The sequence below is a fragment of the Callorhinus ursinus genome, unplaced genomic scaffold (assembly GCF_003265705.2).
Source record: "Callorhinus ursinus isolate GAN/ISIS: 27379988/994484 unplaced genomic scaffold, GSC_fseal_2.0 scaffold4, whole genome shotgun sequence".
NCBI classification, from domain to species: Eukaryota; Metazoa; Chordata; class Mammalia; order Carnivora; family Otariidae; genus Callorhinus; species Callorhinus ursinus.
The window spans coordinates 90,756,456-90,776,457 of NW_027397066.1; the positions used below are offsets into that span (position 1 = coordinate 90,756,456).

The 20,002-nt window shown below is 37.4% G+C and overlaps 1 protein-coding gene across 1 annotated transcript in view; it reads left to right on the plus strand.

Annotated features, from left to right (window-relative positions):
• The window catches only part of ENPEP (glutamyl aminopeptidase), an 83,319-nt gene that overhangs the window by 39,003 nt on the left and 24,314 nt on the right, over positions 1-20,002 (plus strand). The window contains exons 9-11 of the mRNA XM_025873635.2: positions 3,489-3,554; positions 3,680-3,831; positions 13,231-13,310. Coding sequence (XP_025729420.1) covers positions 3,489-3,554; positions 3,680-3,831; positions 13,231-13,310 — 298 coding nt within the window. The remainder of the gene's footprint in view (positions 1-3,488; positions 3,555-3,679; positions 3,832-13,230; positions 13,311-20,002) is intronic.

Below are 20,002 nucleotides of genomic sequence, written 5' to 3' on the forward strand. Positions count from 1 at the left end.
CTTCAGATTAAATGATTTTTATGGTAATTTCTAGAGATGGACCTAAAGAGTCTTTAAAAGTGAATAGCTATTCTAATAATTCAGAAATACTCTCGTATTTCCTTTAGCCCGGTATCTATGGTATAATTAATTAAAAAGCCAGTCTCCCTGTCTAAAACTAATATTTCTCAAGTGAAAACTGTCTTCCTCCACTCTGTGACTATAGATGGATCTAGAAACTGAACTAGAATGAATAAGTATTAATTTTTTCATGCCCTCATAGTGCTGTGGAATAAATTTACCAAAAAAAAAAAACCCAATAAAACACTCACTTTTTCCCCACAATCTTCAAACACTAGCTCATATCTGAAAATGGTATATGATCAGTTATAGACCACACTCAATAGCTCTCAAACCAATTGGAACATTCCTTTCCTTCATTCAAGAATCTGAATAGTATCTCTCCTTGAGTTATCATCACACTATGATCGCTATCCCTAAATCCCACACTCTGTGATACCGTTCAAAATTTTTCCTTTGAAAATACTAATTTTCTGTCCAAAGTGACTCTTCATTAGCTAACCTGATGTGGCATCCCCATCTGGGGATGGCCAGCTGTCTGCTCTCCTTTGTGCTCATCACCTTCCCCCAACCCCCATCTCAGACATCAAAGGAGGTGCAGAGTGCAGGGAAATAAGGGCAAAACCATCACCTGGAAAATCTTTAAGGCTGTGCTTGTGCCTAAAAAATCACAATAGATAATGGGGCATTCGTAACAGTACATGGTCATGAAATCAAGCTGAGAAATGTATCCATCCTTTCTTTTCTCTTAGTATCAGCAGTATCCTTGATAGGACAGGGATGGCTCAGTTGGAACATGGTCCTTTTCCTTCCTGGGATACTAGTTACAGAAACAGGGCTCCTTTCCTTTTGTGCTTACTACATCAATACCAACTAACAAGGGACTATTATTGGGGGACCTAGGTCACCATAAAATTTTGAGTGGAATGACTGCATTGTGATTATTCAAGGTGAAGAAAGAGAAATTTTTTTTAATTTTGTTTATTTATTTGACAGAGAGACACAGCGAGAGAGGGAACACAAGCACAGGGAGTGGGAGAGGGAGAAGCAGGCTTCCAGCGGAGCAGGGAGCCCGATGCGGGGCTCGATCCCAGGACCCTGGGATCATGACCTGAGCCAAAGGCAGATGCCCAATGACTGAGCCACCCAGGCGACCCAAGAAAGAAATTTCTTAATATAGACTATTCAGAAGTGCACTAATCTAGACAAAATTAAAATGATGTCTTTTAATAGACTGTTTATATAAATGTCCATGGAGCCTGTAGTTCAGGAAAAGCAAGAAACTGCAGTTTAAAAAGCAATAATAATACCACCACCACTGAAACCCACACAAACTGGTCCAGGAGTCGGAATTCTTTCAAGGTTACTACAGGAAACTCTCTTCCCCTCTATGGGCGCCAGTTTCCGACACCCCTAAAAATGTGAGTTGTGTTAGATAATATTTAAAATCCCTTCTAGTTCCAAGATTGCATGTTCTAAGCTCAAGGCATTGTGAATATACAAATAAACTCCTCTACATTAATTTTAAGATGCTACTACTCACTAGAAAGTGTCATTAACAGGTAACTATGGTCATAATTAATCATTACCATTCCAAGTATCCCATTATTTTATTTAGAATGAATGATTTGTGCAAAGCTCTGGAACAAATACCTAAAACTGAATATCGAGTAGTGCCTTTCATGTCTTCTCCCTTCCTCTGCCTGCCCTCAGTGGGAGTGCTGAGCAGTGACCTCATCGAAAGAACAAATATGAAGGGAGCACTCCAAACTGGTCTCAACTGTCACCCAGGCTTCTTGGAGCTGTACTGCTAACAATGTTTTATCTCTCTGTGCCTGAAATGAAAGGAATTTAGAAGATAATGTGACTTAGGCACAGTGCCTCCTGAAAATTATAGCAACTTAGAGTGAAGATGTCAAGTGCAAAGTCAACCGTTGGTTATATTCTTTGAAGCTCAAGGAACACTTAAGGAGGTTTATTTCTATCAAAGATGTCCATATTTTAAGGGACAATTCTTGACAGCAACAAAGTCATGATATGGCAGGAACTGTGGACGGTTTCCTGGAGAACCACAATTATGAGAGTCGGAGAAAATTGAGAATTTTCTTTATGGACACACCACATTATATCTGAAAACTCATATACAGAGATTTTGTGAACAGAATTGCCAAAGGGGAGAGTCTTGTAGTTTAAAAATTCATATTTGAAAAATAATTGAAGAGTGAAGACACTCTTTAAAGAGAATAATTTCCCCAATTTACCCATGATCATGATCATCATTCTTATTATTCAAAACATCATATATCCATTTCTTTAAAGCAGGGGTCTACTAACTGTGACCTGGGGCCAAGTCTGGCCCACCACCCATTTTTGTAAGGTCTGCAAACGAAATCACTTTTACAATTTGGAATGCTTGAAAAATCGAAAGAAGACTATTTCATGACACGTGAAAATTGTATGAAATTCAAATATCAGAGTGCATAAATGATGTTTTATTGGAAGACAGCCGTGGTCATTCATTTACATATTATCTACAGATGCTTTTGTGCTATGGAGTTGAGTAGATGCGACAGATACTAGAGAGCCCCCCAAACTGAAAATCTTCACGATGTAGCTTTCTACAGAAAAAGTTTGCTGAGCCCTGGCTTAGAGCCAAGCTCACCTGTTTTATCTTTGCATGTTGCCTCAATTACTCATGGGTAATGGGTCATGTAGTGTCTGAAATGAGAAAACACCCCTGCAAATGACGGTAGGGGATATAGCCGGTAGTGACAGGTTAGCACCACTAAGTGAAGATCATAGAATTAAGGACCTCTCATCATATTGGATCACAAATGTTGTGGACTATTGACTGTTGGCTGAACACTTGGCTGCCCTTAAGTATCTTATACTTCTCCTGAAAAAATTAAGCTTTTCCTCTCCTGCCCACAATTCCATTAGACTATAAAAAAGAACAAGCTATATCATTAAGGAAAAACAATTGTGCTTTACAAATAAATTATTTGTACAATGTTTTTATGGGTTACAAAATATTTTGTATACAATGTATCATTTTACTTTATTCTGGCCATATTATTGCCATATTATACATTAAGATTATGTTGCCATATTATACACTTGCCATATTATACATTAGAATGAGATATGTCTAAGGGTTCAGCTCATGTTGTAGAAGTATAAGCATAGCATACATTGACTTCTTTTTTTAATTTTTTAAAAAAAATTATTTATTTGAGAGAGAGAGCGAACACAGAGGAAGAGTGAGAGGGACAAGCACACTCCCCCCACTGAGCAAGGAGCCTGACTCAGGACTTGATCCCAGGACCCTGGGATCATGACCTGAGCCGAAAGCAGACGCTTAACTGACTGAACCACCCAGGTGCCCCCATACATTGACTTCTAAAATACTTGTTCTTGTTCACATACAGACTTACTTGGAAAAATACAAATTCAAGAATGCAAAAACTGAAGATTTTTGGGGAGCACTTGAAGAGGTAAGAGTATATCCCCAAGTATTTCTTTGTCTGATTAACAAATGATTTATCAATCATTTCTTTATCTGACTCTTCTTTTTATTCACCTAATTTGTTAATTATTCCTCATGTTTTTTAAATATCAGGCAAGTAATCTACCAGTGAAAGAAGTAATGGATACGTGGACCAAACAGATGGGTTATCCTGTACTTAATGTGAAAGATAAGAGGAACATCACACAGAAACGCTTTCTGTTGGATTCAAGAGCTAATCCTTCTGAGCCACATTCACCTCTTGGGTAAGGATCTATAATGCATTTCAAGAGAAAAGCAGAAATTTGATGGAAATATTGGCCATTTGCTTGGATTTGCTCTTCAGTACATGACTGATGGGTGATAATATAAAAACACCGTGTCTTTAGGGAAACAAAAGCACTCAAAGAGAGCTCCGGGGTCTCCAGGTTCAAAATGGTGGACTGAGCACATGCACCCAAGTCCTGTTCTTCCCAGAAATCACTGAATAAAGGAACAGAAGTGCTAAAAGAAATAAACTCACAATGGAAAGAAAATAAAGAGGAGGGGCAATATACATCATGGAATTCTAGAAGACAAGCCAGAAGGAGAAATATTGGTAGAAAACAAACTAAGGAAGATGCAGCCAGATAAAAAGGTAGAGGTAGAAATATCTGCCCTATCCCTAGGCGGGCTCTGGGCTCACTGTCAGCATGAAAAGTGGAGCGCAGGAGTGAGAAGAGAGGCTGAAAATAGGGCAATTAATTTGAAGTCTAGACTCGGGACAATTGTGCCAGTCAGACACACCCCCATTCCATTTTCCCTGCATCTACTACCATCCTGTTCTCTGTTCAGAGCTCTCAGAAGTCTGCCAGAAGCCTGGCAATGACCCAAGGCAAAAATCCAAAGGCTCTTCACCCGCTCCCCCCTCCCCGCCCCCGCCAAGTAAATTGAATAAAGCAGTGGAGGAGAGCTAAGGATTTCCATTTGGTTAGGAAGCCCAGAGTAAAGCTTTCCTCCTATGGCATTTGTGGGATGGATGGGCTAGAGCTGCCAGCTCCCCTTATACATACACAGAGCTCCCAGTCAGACATCCTGTTCAGAGGAAAAGCGTGTTTCAAAAAGACACCTCCCCTCTCAACAGCAGAGGGATTACAAGCAAGATGCCAAGAATAATTAATTTAGTCCTTCTTTCTAAAATATGGGTGAACCATTAAGATCACACGACACATAAAAAAAAAAAAAACCCTAAAAGCATAAAAGGTAAAATCTCACTTGAGCAAACAAAAAATAGTCTCTATAAGAAACATAATTGAGGAAATAGAAAATAAATTTATGAAATACATTCGGAGATCAAAGAAGCTATTAACACCCATTTACTAAGAGTAGAATGTCTTTGACAAAACAAACTTAGAATACAGAATTGCTCTGGAAGATTAAATTTTTGGTTGTCAAAGAATTAATCAAGCAAGTAGAAATAAATTTGGGGAACTGTCTCAAGTTATAGGGCACACACACAGAACTGACAAATATGAAAGAGAAGACAAATATGCAATGTCCAGCACCCAACTAATAGATGTCTCTCAAAAAAGAAAACAGAGAAACTTGAGAGGCAAATCATATCAAAGAAATAATAAAGGACACAGGGATTCTGATTAAAAAGTCCATTGACTACACAGTACAAAAAAGGAAAATATATATATATATACCTAGCTATATCTGCATGAATGGAACAATCATCTAAAATGGTTGAAGCAAAAAATATTTTCAGCCTCCAGTTCTCCACCCAAACTAAACCAAATGCAAAAGCACAGTGAAGACATTTTCAAATATGGAGCCCCAGAAAATGCTTTCCACACAGCCCTTCCTAGAAAGTTACTAGGGGAGGAAGAAGAGGAAAAATATGGATAAATTAAAAAAAAGAAGAAGAAGAAGAAGACGTGGTTCCAGGAAACAATGCGTCCAACCAAGGAAAACCATGACAGGAAATGCCGGCCGTTAGTGAGCCAGTGGGCTCACGGTGCCATGCATAAGACCCGATGACTGGGCTCAGGTTGGTGAGCACCAGGAAAAAGCAAGTATGGTTGAGAGAATGAAAAAACCTGAGGAGCTGGTGAAGGCCCATCAGTTAAGTCAGCTATAAAGAAGAAAACTAGAGAAACCAAATCAAGGCTGTATGTAAAAATTGTGATCCAAAAATATAAACAAGGTAGAACAATTTTATGCCATTGATAAATACAAGCAAAAGGAGCCCATTTGACCCTTATGTTAGGGTATTAAGGTAAATTTTTATTTAAATGACTCAGGGGGCCATGAAATCAGCCTATAGAGAAGGAAATGTAACTCTAACACACTTCTTGGCCAACAACATGTATACAATAGTATGATTACATAAATGTTACTTATTGGCTTTTAACTTTTATAATCAGGGATGAATAACGGAACGATTTTGTTACAGTGGCAGAGAAGATTGTTAATATAAGCAGTCTTAACATTGTAACAAGGAAAAAAGCTGGCAGAAGGAAAGAGGTAGAATAGGGAGGAGAGGTGGAAGGAAGCGTTGGGTCCTAATTCAGTGGTGTGCTGGTGCTGACGTTAATCCCAACTCAGTGCCATCATGCTGGTAGCTTGAAATAGATCATGTGGTGAGTTAATGGAAACCAGCAAATACTGTGTTCAGTTCCCCGCCCCCCCGCCCCCAAGAGCCAGTTGTTAAGTATTTACCAGCACTTCATAGGATATCCTACAGTTTCTCTTCACTAAGGTAGGTAGGGGTAAAATCTCCTATTTTACAGTTAGGAGAGAGTAGCAATACTAAAATTTATGAGACAGGAAATGACAGCTTGAGTACATTATTGAGAGGAACAATTACAACCTATAGAAATCTAATAATAATTTTACTTTCTTAAATTTTGACTCTTAATGGGAGAATGGAAGATAAATTAGTATAAGTAAACTAAATCACCCCGTCTCATGGATGAGTTAACAAATACTATCTGGGGCAAAAAAAAGAGAGAGAGAGAGCTATTTAGAGTTACAGAATTAGCCATCAGGAGAATTAAATCCAGAAGTACTTTTTTAAAAGAAGATACTTCTGAGAGAGGGGCCAGCCTGTGGGAAGGGTGGAAAAGGAGACTGGCTTTTCAATGGCAGTCTTTCTAGTTTTTGATGAGGATGTTTCTATTTATAAATTGCACAGATGAAAATCTCCTGAATATTAAAGAGCAATTATAAACTTGACCACTCAAATTCTTTTGCTAATATCATTTATAAGAAACTTCTGAACATCACCACATAAAATTTTATTAAATCCCATTTATAATTTCAAAATACAAACAGCTAAAGACACAGATTTATAAACTGAATTTAAAAGAACTTCCTATATGGTTTTATGAATTTAACAAATTAAAATTCATAGAGTATATCAAATTTCTTGGGCATTTTCAGCATATTGAGAATCAAACCTTTGACTTCACAAACTCAAAACTTTTCTAGACATTTAAACAGGACTACTGAGTTAAGGTGTCCTAACAATTACAGTTAAAATTATAAATACAATGTCATTTCCCTCTAATTTGCCAGATTTTTTTTTTCCTTTTTTTAAATTTAAATTCAATTAGCCAACATATAGTACATCATTAGTTTTTGGTTCAATGATTCATTAGTTGCATATAAATTTCCCAGATTTTTGAAAGTGTTGCAAATATTTTAAAAGCTGACAAAACATGTGCAACACAGCCCGTGATTTCACACTGAATTCACACAAGTGTGAATATAGCTTGTACAGAAAGTCTTAATAGTATATCCATTTCTGTATGACTCGATATTTTTGTATACACTTCTGGGGTACCAATTGCTGCCAACAGAAGAGAAAAAAAATCAGGATCTCAGGACCTCTGGTACGGGGCTGGCCACAAAAACCTGGGTATATCACAATTGGGGATATCATCTCAGCCACCCATTACCCAGATGAGCCCCCGCCTAGACAGAATCCTGGCTAAATGGCAACAACATAGCACGTGCGGCCCTGGTGGCCTGGACAGTGTTCTAATTTCACCCTTGCCAATTTTTTTTTTCCCAGTTTCATTGAGAAATAATTGCGTCATGTATAGTTTAAGGCGTAAAACATGATGGTTTGATTTAGGTATATCGTGAAATAATTCCCACCATAGGTTCAACTAACACCCCTCACGCATGACAATTTTGATGGTCTCTTCTTTCAACTTCTGAATATTCAGTTTGGTAGAGAGACTTTTGCACCCACTGCCACTTCTGGTGATCTCTAATCTCCACTGCCCATTTTCCACTGAAAAGGCCCTTTGCCCTCTTTATCTCCTTTTTAATAGTCTCATTGCTCTTATTATATAGTTACTTGTATATAAATCATCACAAGATCAATGATCTGGTAGCAATTAAGATAACACGAGGAAGGAGAATTATAGGGTGTGACAAAAGCGTCCCAGAATATCTATAAGCTGGTTCTTTTGTAGTTACTGTTTTATGGTTTAGCGAATTAAGATTGGCCAAATTTAATACTGCTGGAGCCTTTAGATATTAAAACTTAAAAATGTTTCTCTCTTGTGAAACAAGCTTTCCTTGGGGGAGCTGCACAATGATTACGCTCTCCAGTCAGATGTGCCCACTGATACACCGAGCCTGAATTAACAGGTGGGTCAGGAGGTGCGCTTGAGGAGGGAGGGCCATGGAAGACTTTCTTCCTTGAAGAAGTGAGATTTAAGCTGTGTAGGTTCATATGAGGGGATGCCCAGGGCGGGCGGGGGGGGGGGTGTTCAAAACAGAAACTCCATGTATGAAGGCTCTGGAGTTTAAAAAGTGGCATTACCCATATAATATGCAACACTTACTGAGCATTTACTAAGTAGCTGTCACTACTTTGAGCACTTTAGAGCATTTTATTATAACAGGTGGGAGAAATAACTGAAAATGATGAAATAACTTATTCGGGGTTACCCAAAGTGTAAATGATGGCACTTCGAGTTGAACACTGGCAGTCTGGGTCCAAGAAGCTGAACAGCAGAGAGGCACTGGGCACAGCGGTGAGGGAGGAAGGCAGGGGCCAGGCACGCACATCCTGTTCAAGATTTTGAACAATAGTGTGCAAACTCAAGGACTTCAAAGAGAAAGAATTAGCAGTCTCACCTTTACATTTTTCAAAGTTCCCCTCTGGCTGCATTATAGAGAGTAGGTCAGAGTGGGGCAAGAGTGGGAGCAGGGAGGTCAGTTTCTATGGTAACTGTAATGAGTAACTCACATGAGAGATGAGCCAGAGGATGGGTCTGCACAAGGAGAGTGGCCGTGAGGAGGCGTGTGGCAGGTGTAATGAGGTTGAGGTTGAGGCTGAAGATGAGGTTGAGCTCAAATTTCTCATTAGAGAACAAACGATATGCAGGGAACTGCATTGGATGAATTTTCAGATAACCATCTCATTTTAGAATACTGTTCTCATCTTGTTCTATAGTGGTCATAGCCAAATTTCTAGAGAACTGAAAGATCTTTAGAGACCCACTTATCATATGTACTCTAGACCCTGTTTCTTGGCTTCCGATTCAGGGCTTTGAAAATTAAGTCACACTAATAGCACACTCGAGTGTTTCCAACAATTCCAAATTGCCAAAATTCAAATTGGACTTCCTGTCCAAGGCATCAGAGAATGAAGAGCACTCAGAATTACTAAATTAGCTACTTTCAAGATACTGGTTGGCATGTGAACTGGAAGAACATCAAGAAAGCCAGTGGTGCTCACCTTGTTGAGGCCGGTGATCAGCCTCTTCTGGAAACATCAGACACTCAGCTCCAGCACAGTAAATGACATTCAAAGGAACTGGGTATCTTGCTGTATGCAAATTCTGAAAATTAATAGCTCACGCCAAAACAAAGGAAATTTGAGTTCCTAGACCAAATGAGATCAGTCAGGGAGTGTCTATTTATACTTCTTTATCTTCTCTTTATTTTGGAAAAGAAAGATTATGATAGAAGAGCTTTGTTTCCACTCTTTCCTCTTCGTAATATATGAATGAATCGATCTGACGTAGGTGATAATTCAGTTATAAAAATCCACATAATAATTTGTGCTATCGTACTGTTAACTATAAACTGTTTATTTTATAGTTACTGTTTTATGTTCTAGCAAATTAGATTGGCCATATTTAATACTGCTATTTAATAGCCTTTGGGTATTAAAATTAAAAAGATTTCTCTCTTGAGAAACAAACTTCCACTAGGAAAGCTTTGTAGTAATTGTTCCCTTCTGTCATATGTATCCACTGATTTGTTAAGCCAAAGACATACCGAACACTGTTTTTATTTTAATTTTATTTTTTTTAATTAATTTATTTATTTGACAGAGAGATAGTGAGAGCAGGAACACAAGCGTGGGGAATAGGGGAGGGAGAAGCAGGCTTCCCGTTGAGGAGGGAGCCTGATGTGGGGCTCGAAACCTGGACTCTGGGATCATGACCTGAGCCGAAGGCAGACACCCAGTGACTGAGCCACCCAGGCACCCCTGAACACTGTTTTTAAACTGGTGGGATTGCATTGTTTGAATTACTCCTTGGTTATGCATTCCTCTCCACACAAATAAAAAAATTTATTACCCCGCAAATGAAGTGTATTATCAGGTCTTCACTTTTTCAGTTATAACAAATCTTTAAATTGTATTCATTAAGATTCAGAACATGGAACTATATTAACATTTATACTTTAATATTTTCTTTAGTTTTTACCTTCAGTTACTATTTTTATTTTATTTAGATTCATAGATACATGATTTTTTAGTGATCACTTATCAGAAAGTGAATCTACTTGCTCAATTTTTGTAAAAAAAAATAATAAAGGAAGGGAAAATAAACCCAGAAAACATGTGCTATCCTGTTGAGAACGTTTGTTAAAAATCTATAGCAGCTCCTGAACAAATAAGAAAGAAAACATTACATCAAAAGTGATCCTTCATGATTTTTTACTTGACTGAAAAACCTAGATCATAACATATGCCCTCATGACGCCAGAAAGGAATTGGCCTTTCTCCAACCCTAGTGTTCACCTACTGTCTGTCCAGATATATTTCTGTCTGGTGGGAAACACGGTTAAACTCAATGGCCCCCTCCCTTTTCTCACTGCTTAAATATTCCAAGATTAGGGAATTCTTACTGACCAGAAACTTTGTGCAATGCAAATGGCCCACAGGTGTATAAGTTATTGTTTTAACACTATGGTCTCAACCGTCTCTTAGAAACAAACATATTTCCTGTCTCCATTAGGGGGAATTCTCCATCAGGAACATGTCTTCGGCAGTCCACTCAATGTAAATAGGGGGAGAAGGGGAGTAGGCATGTTATTTTGGGACAATCAAAGTCAATTTCTTTAGTGAAAATTAGGTTGACCGTGTTTAATACTACCAGAGTTTGTTAGAGTGCTAGATACAAAAAAGTGACTCATACCTTTAAAAATGAAATCTGATCCTCCTAAATTGTAGGCAACATATAGAAGACTCTCTCATTCCATTTATGTAATTTCCATTTCTTGATATTTTGTACTCAAATCTATTTTTTTACTCAAATTAGATTAGATCCTGTAAGGGATTCTAAAACTAGAAAATTATATAGCCTCAACCCCCTATGTTTTTAGTCTTGTGACCCCCTCAGACTTCAGAGCAATTTTTTTTTCATAACTAAGTAGTATATCTCATGTCTACTTTTAGGCACAGTGTAGTCCCAGAGACCATGTTTTATGGGGGAAGAGTCAAGATATGAAATCCTGACTGTGCACTTGGGCATCCAGACGCTTGCGTGCTCCATCCTTGCAGTCAGGGCGGCATTGGGGAAATGTAGACAGGGGAAGAAATGTTCTTTTATGTGGCAGGACCAAAACGGAAGAGCAGTGAAAGAGTGAAATATGTAGATAGGATGTGACCTTTAAAAGGTGCTTGTTTGTCTATCTGTTGAGAAGCTGCAAGGGATCGCTCTTAGGTCGGCTTCCCTAAAAGTGGATGCTGAGGTGATGATTCAAGTGAAAGCTACTCACCAGGAAGTGTTTCTAAGAAAGCCTGGAAGGGGAGTGGGTCGTGGGTAATCAAGTAGCCGAGTGCAATATCGAGCAGATGCTATGGAGGATAACTATCCAGCGGGGATAGTGCTGTAGAGTGGTCCTGACAGATGGGGCAAGGAAGAGTCTCAACGCCCATCCATCACTGGCGGAGGACGGCAGCCGAGACCAAATTCCAAGGAACTTCTGGCTTTTCCTTGCTCAGTCCGCTAGAGGGCAGTCCTCTGACAGAGAGACCCAGGCGCTTGGCTGTTGGCAAGGAGAGCACTTTGGGATCTGGGGGGGTACTAAAATGACAAAGAGATTCAAGGGGATAAGGGTAGAGCACTGACAATGCTTGCAACATGACCCAAGAAACAATGTATGTATTGGTCCTATGGAACTTGGAGCCAAAAACATTCCACAGCAATAAAATCCTCAAAGAAAGTACTAACAACTCAATCCTATAAAACGTTTCAACAGTTATAAAACAAAGAATTACTTCTTTCGTGTAGATGGCAAAATGTATTCTCCCCATGGGGCGCCTGGATGGCTCAGTCTGTTAAGCCTCCAATTCTTGATTTTGGCTCAGGTCCTGATCTCAGGGTCCTGGGATGGAGCCAGCTGCAGGCTTCCTGCTCAGCGGGGAGTCTGCTTGTCTCCCTCTCCCTCTGCGCCTCTCTCCACTCACGCACGCTCTCTTTCTGAAATAAATAAATAAATCTTAAAAAATGTATTCTCCCTGAATTACATAAGTTTTATTATATCTTGAAAAGGAGAAATAATCATTCTCCATTCTCTGTCAGGGACCTGAATGATCACAGATGAAGAAAAACAAGGCAAACTTTGAGTTGGAACCCAAATTCAAACACAGATTCACCTTCTTTCTAGGTCTCTTGTATTTTCTGATAGTACATGGCAGGAGAACAAACAAAACAATTTAAGACCTCTTTTATGAGATTTCAAGACCAAAATGTTAAGTATATATCATACCAAAGTACAAAGCTAACCTCCTCCCCTTGCTCCACAAGAAAATACTAAGTAGCTACTGAGAACACTAAAACGTCCCAAAACATGCTTGTCTGATGATTTTTCCTTTTCAGCACACCTGACTCACATGATGCAAAATAGGAGATATTGAAGGAACATGAGAATCTTTAAGGGCTGGATGGTGGTGGTGTAATTAGTGTCAACCTAATTTCTAAAATGTGTTATTCCCTACACGGTGTTTTAAGATTGACTTTTGAAATTGAAAAATGCTTTGTGTTCCTTGACAGAAACTAAGCATACTAGAATATGTGCAAGTATGTGTGTGAAAGCTCAATGTTATCATATAATGTATTATATTTATGCAATATCATTATTTCAAATCCTCAAGGCATTTTATTGAAATAATCTTCATGATTAGCTAATTTGTTGATACAAAGTTCCAAATCTTAGAGATTTATAGAAATTGAAAGCAGTTATATGGCTTATCCTCATCACCAAAGAGTGTTTTATATTAACTGCATTAATTGTATCCTATACACTGGATGATCATTTATGAGGAAAACATGCTTGTCTATTGCTTTTTAAGTATTTTTATTTTGGAAATGTTTTTATTTTTTAGTAATAAAAATTAAATTTTTCTTTTTAAAAAAATTTAGTTACACATGGAATATTCCAATTAAATGGACTGAAGATAATGTATCAAGTATTACAATCTACAACAGGTCAGAAACAGAAGGTAAATGTCATCAATTGATGTATTTCTTCTTTTGAAATTAATGTGCCACATTAAACTAATGTAAGTGTAAAGAAACAACAATAAAGCTGGAACTTATTACAGCTAAAAGAGCCCTCTTAAGTAATTTATCAATGAATTCAAGCCTTTATCTACAATAATGAGAAATTTTCTACTACCTTGAGATATTTTTTTTTTTGATGATTTACCGTGACTGACACAATAACAAATACCCATATCCGAAGAAGGGTCACACACCCAACCACTGGATGATCAATATATGTTTTCTTTTTTTCTTTCCCCCTTCCTCGTTTCTTCCCTCCTTTCCTTCCTTCTTCCTTTCTTCCTTTGCTTTTTTTTTCTTTATATCAGAGAGGTAAGTCATGGAATTTCTTAAAAGTTTATGTGACAATGCTGGTTTCTTAAAACGCCGTCATTACATTAGACCTATCATTTTTCCAATTCAGTATGACATTAGAATCCTTAATGACTCCAAATTATCTTTTCTAAGTTGTAAATTGTCACCAGTAGCTCAAGGCACTATCTATATTTCCATCCATCCATTCATCCGTCTGTCCATCCATCAATCTCCCTAAATGAATTACTTGGCACGTGCCTGTGCTAAAATTCAGCTGTGACTGCACTGCTTACTTAAATCAGCTGGAAATATATTTCTGTATTTTATCTCCCTTGGTTTGTCTTTTCCTTTCTTGAAAAATTCAGTTATATAAAAACAAGGAGGACTTATCACATGTTCTCTCCTCCAGATGGCTGAAAAAAATAACAAATAGGGCAGGTTTTAGCATCCATCCCAGAAGATTCCTCCTTTTTATACGTTTACCCTTGTGTTTGTTTTATGTTTCCAAATCATTTCTTTTCTAAGACAAATGACCCTCCTCTTCACCCCATCCCATGCAGTGTTGGTTTCAGAAAAGCATTTGGCATGCACTCTTCACCTGTGGCTTCTTAGGGATAAAAGTAGAGTAAATCATTTATCCTTTATTTACATATGCCTATTTGCTCCTGCAAAATATTCTAAAATATTAATTAGGTATGATTTTCCCTGGCAAGTAAATTTTTATCCTATTGGTTGATTTTTAAATAGCTTTTTTTGAGATAAAATTCACATTGTTTTGCAATTCACCCATTTAAAGTGTAGAATCCAAATATAATAAATCCAAATTTATTATATTTGCAGATATGTGTTACCATCACCATAGTCAAATGTGAAGCATTTTAATCACCTCAAAAAGAAATTCCATACCCTTTAGCTATCAATCCCTCTATCCTCCCATTACCCCCAGCCCTAAGCAGCTGCTAATCTAATTTCTGTCTGCATAGATTTGCTTATTTGAGACATTTCATATAAGTAGAATGATATGTGTAGTATTTTATGACTGGCTTCTTTCACTTAGAATAATGTTTTCAAGGTTCATCCATGTCGTAGCGTGTATCAGTACTTCATTCCTTTTTATTGACAAATTATATTCATATCATATTGATATGCCACCTCCCGTTCATCTATTTATCAGTTGATGAGCATTTGGATTATTTCTACTTTTTGACTGTTAATGCTGCAAAAACATTTGTGTACAAATTTTTCTGTGAATCCAGTAAGGTTTTTTTCACCTTTGGGGTTTTTTACTTTTATTATAAGTTCTTTTGTGTGTATGTATGTGTTTATTTTTACCATAAACTCGACCAGCTTTGCTACTGTCAAGGCAAGAACTCGTTCTGTTGCTTTGTGGTAAAACTTTCTCTTGATCATTTATACTAACAATTACTTTGATTGTTATGGTCAACGCTTCTCCTGAATTCTTCTAGAATTCCCAGATCAATGCCATTTTGTCTTACTCTTTTATATATGATTGTAGTTTTGAATACTGAGCTCTATCTTTCGTGATCTGCCTTATGACCATTTTTTTTTTTTTTTTTTACTTTTAAGCATTTTTGCCGATGGAAAATGTAGAAGACAAAAAAAAAAAAAAAAGACTTTCTAAAATGTGCAATACCACTGGGGCCCCTGGGTGGCTCAGTCAGTTAAAGTGTCTTAATTCTTGATTTCGGCTCAGGTCATGATCTCAGGATTGTGAGATTGAGCCCCATGTCAAGGTGGAGCCTGCTTAAGATTCTCTCTCCCTCTCCCTCTGCCCTACCACCCCCCTAAAAAAATGTGCAATACCAATGATAAAATGTATAATGAGGCTACCATTCATTCCATTGGAAGTTCAGTGAATTTGGTTTAACATATTACTACATCTTTTCGCCATTGGTTGCCATTGGTTAACTGAAAGTTAGAGGAATCTTGGCAGCTGCTTGATTTCCTGTTAACAAATTTAAAAGTATGAATAATTAGTCTATGCTAACAGCATTTTCATGGAATGAGGTTTCCAAAAAGTGCATTTTCTAGATAACTAGAGCTTACTCAAGTGTTTTATAAAATAAAGTTGAAGAGTTAACAATAAACATTTTTCTTATATGGATTATGTACTTATTGGAGAGAATATTTGAATAATAAATTTAATACTTATTAATCAATCAATCAATTAGTTCTTTCAAGGAAGTATTTATTGAGAGCTGACTTATGTGCCAGACACAGAGGTAGGCATGGAGATAATGCTGAGGGAAAAAATCCTTACCCTCTTGGCGCTTACTGTCTGGTGAGGATTCAGACGAGTCAGCAGGTAAATATGTGTCAGAAGTACCTGGTGTGGTAATAGCCAAGGGGGCTCGCTGAAGAAGCACCAGCCCAGATTTGGGGGTTCAGGAAAGGTTACTAAAGAAAAGGATGTCTAGTCTGAGAGCTAGGGGGTAAAGGTAGTGTTTAAATGGATGATAGGATTGACCAAGTGTAGACAGGAACTACGCTCTGGACAGAGAATGCTAGTAGGAAAGGAGAGAAAGCTCTCCCAGCAACTGCATCCCTCTGTCTTTACATTGAACACATTTTTTTTTTTTTTTGGCTCTAACTATTGACTTAGCTGTCTTTCCCCTCCCCATAGACTATTTCTTGAGGAAATGGAGCTTATTTATTTTGGTTGTGGTTGTTCTATGTCTTCAGCAGTTACCCAGTAATTGTTTATTGAATAAATGAGTGAAAGAATGAATGAAGAGGCTCCAATGTTCACAGAGCTTTGATGACAGACCTGTCTTTATCTGAAATTTCAGAATCATGACTGCTCACTTAGCCAGAAACAAACTAGACGTCTCTTCCTACTTCAAAGTGTCTGCTCCATTTTTAGGCTATGCAATAAGTTCCTGTTTCCTGTTTGGGGACATCTTCAGCTCTCAGTTCAGAGCACAGATGACAAACACATCCCAAGTGCACTGAATGGGCAATCAGCTCAGGTTACCAGCCCTACCTCCCTCTTCTTCGTTTCTTTGATGATTCATCAGCCAGAAATTTCCCAGGCGATGTTGGGACTTCCCCCAAGGCCTTTTATTTACATTTGTGTTGTACATGATCTTTTAAACATTAAAAAAATTAAACATGTAATTTATAACAAAAGAAGAGGACCTCTATCACAGACCCTTCTCAGGCTATTCCAACCTGCCTTGTGTAATCTCTCTTCTCGCTGTTTATAGTATATTTTATGCTATCGGTTTAATCAGTCCTTCCTTATTCCTAGTATTACTACTTTATGTTTTGAATATCATCATTGTTATTTAATCTTCATTTGCTCTGTCTTTTCTTTTTTAACTAAATGACAAACTCCTTGAAGATACAACCTCTACATCATACTCCTTGATGGCAGGTCAGGAACACCACCCTATTGCCAATGAGGTTCTGTGCATATCTTAAGACTTACTAAGAGTTTAGTAAGTCCTTGCTTACTGGAGGCTGGTTTGCCCTCAGCCTGCTGTGCTGTTCGAGAATGCCTGCAGATCCTTTAGTTATGCCTCTATCTTTAGTACCAGCTACTACTTTGTCAGTGCATCTACATTTAGTAGTATATCAACTTTTTGCTTTTTAATCTGCTGCTTTCTAACATTTAGAAGACTTGAAGGTTATCACATGATGTCAGATAACTAATCTTACTAAAACATAATATTTTAAAATAGGTATTTCTAAGTGTATAGTGTCTAAGAGAGGGCCTAGGTAGGAAATGATATAGACTTTGTGATGACTATTTTCATAACTCTTGCAGATTTGAGGATACATTCTGGATGATTTAGATAACCAAGTTCTGACTACATATAAATAGAATATTAATAGAATTTAATGGTAGTTATATTTAAATATTTCATGTCAAAATAATTATGGGCATATATTTTTAAATTTAACAACAAAGAGAAAGAGAGACTTTCTTCATTCTTTCAAGCTGAGCCTCACGGAATGTTTGAATTTTGATTGGATCATTATGAATTCAGTTTTGCAGATTCAAAAGCTCAGTTTCATCAATTCAGCCCTGGTCAACCAAGGCTTGGAAGATTTATTCACACAAAGCAAACATATAAGAATGCTAATTTGTTAATTTATACAAATAAAAATATACTGGCAAGGTGAACCAGAATACTCATGTCAGGTAATTAGGAATCTCTTTCCAAGAAGAAAGTTTACTTAATAAGAGTAAAGAGAGAGTTAAGGTAGATCAATTATTTTAGAGATTTCATCAAGCTGTGATAGCCTCATATATTGCATTAACCGGGGGGAGTCTAATTATTGCATTTAGAGGCTATTTTGATGCAATGAAAGTTTCTTATTCATGCAACAGACCAATGGAGGTATTCCTGACCTGCCATCTTTCCTGGGTGGTTCACTCCTAAATAATAACGTCCTCCTTTTTATGGCTCTACTGCTTCCTAGACCTTCGATTCCTCTGCTAGATCTTTGCATCTGACCAGAAGACAGAGGAAGATAATGGAGGGAGCAGGTCTAGAAGTGCATCTATTACTTCTGCCCACAATCTGTGTCCAGCTGTCAATTCCATGTTGCTACCTAACTGCAAGGGAAGCTAATAAATATAGTCTAGCTGTATACCCAGGGAGGAAGAGAGAATAGTGTGGTAAATAACAGATCTCTACCATATACACTGTTCTCTATAGGAGGAAATCTGTTAAAAGATCTGGAATACAGGGGTGCCTGAGTGGCTCAGTCAGTTAAGTGACTGCCTTCGGCTCAGGTCATGATCCCAGGGTCCTGGGATCGAGCCCCACATCAGGCTCTCTGCTCAGCGGGGGGCCTGCTTCTCCCTCTCCCTCTGCCGTTCCCCTGCCTGTGCTCTCCTGCTCTCCCTCTGTCAAGTAAATAAATAAATAAATAAAATATTTAAATTAAAAAAAAATAATCTGGAATACACATACCAGCTCAGCTGTGCACCTACTTCCCTCGGCAGACTGAGACACACTGACAGATCTTCACTATCTAACTCTTCTTTGCAATTATTTCTTCCCAATCACCAAAACCATCACCAGTCATAATTGTTCATCATGGTAGCCAGGTTGCATTCTTCCAGATTCCTGCTTATTATATATTGCATATTAATACTACACCTTTCTTTTTAGGGAGATTCTCATAAAAGCTTGCTGAGATTTAGGAGGGACTCTGTAATTATTATTAACATAATCATTAATACTTTCTTAAATGATTTGTTGAAAATATTACTACAAATGTATAACCAATCCATTTTACAATAGATCATGTTACTCTTAGTTTCAGAAATTAAAATTTTCTTCCTTGACCCTAAATTCCGATAGTGCATCCTACTAGAAAGTTTTAGTTCCTCAAGTATAAATAGTGTGTCATTAGTAAAAAAAAGTACTAGTCTTGTATTTTTCAGCTGTTGTACTAATAAGTGATGGATAAAATTTAATAAGATATAAACTGTCATTTTACACTGAAAAATAATTTGCTTAAAGCATCAATGCAACAAAGCATCTACATCACTAAAGAAAAATGTTTCTTTCTCTAGAATTATCAAGCTATCACAAGAGCTGTCTAGTTGTCTAAAGTTTGTTATAATTATTTATATAAAATAGTATACAGGCATACCTCAGAGGTATTGTGGGTTTGCTTCTAGACTACCACAATAGAGTGAATATTGCAATAAAGTAAGTCAAATGAAGTTTTTGGCTTCCCAGTGCATAACATAAAAGTTACGTTTACACTATACTATAGTCTGTTAAGTGTGCAATAGCATGATGTCTAAAAAACAACGGACATACCTTAATCCAAAAATACTTTATTGCTAAAAATGCTAACCATCACCTAAGCTTTCAGTCATGATCACTGAGCACAGATCACCATACCAAATAAAATAATAATGAGAAGTTTGAAATGTTTTGGCAAGAATTTAGCAAAACGTGACACAGAGACACAAAGTGAGCAAATGCTGTTGAATAAATGATGCCAATGGACTTGCTCAATGCAGGGTTGCCACAAACCTTCAATCTGTAAAGACTGCAGTATCTACAAAGTGCAATAAAGCAAGTTGCAATAAAGTGAGGTATGCCTGTAGTAAAGAACTGTTATGAGAGTTCTGTTACTGAAATCTATCTAGGTTGAAATTAAATAGCCCCTGGATGAAATTTTGAAAAAGTAATTACCTATCTTCTCCACCATCTAGACAAATAAAAGAAAAAAAAAGGAATTTTCTAGAAAGAGCTGCCACCCAGAAAGAATTCATTCATCTCGTTTATGTATAAAACTAGCAAGAAACAGAACAAGATGATTTATTAATTGAACGATAGGGTGT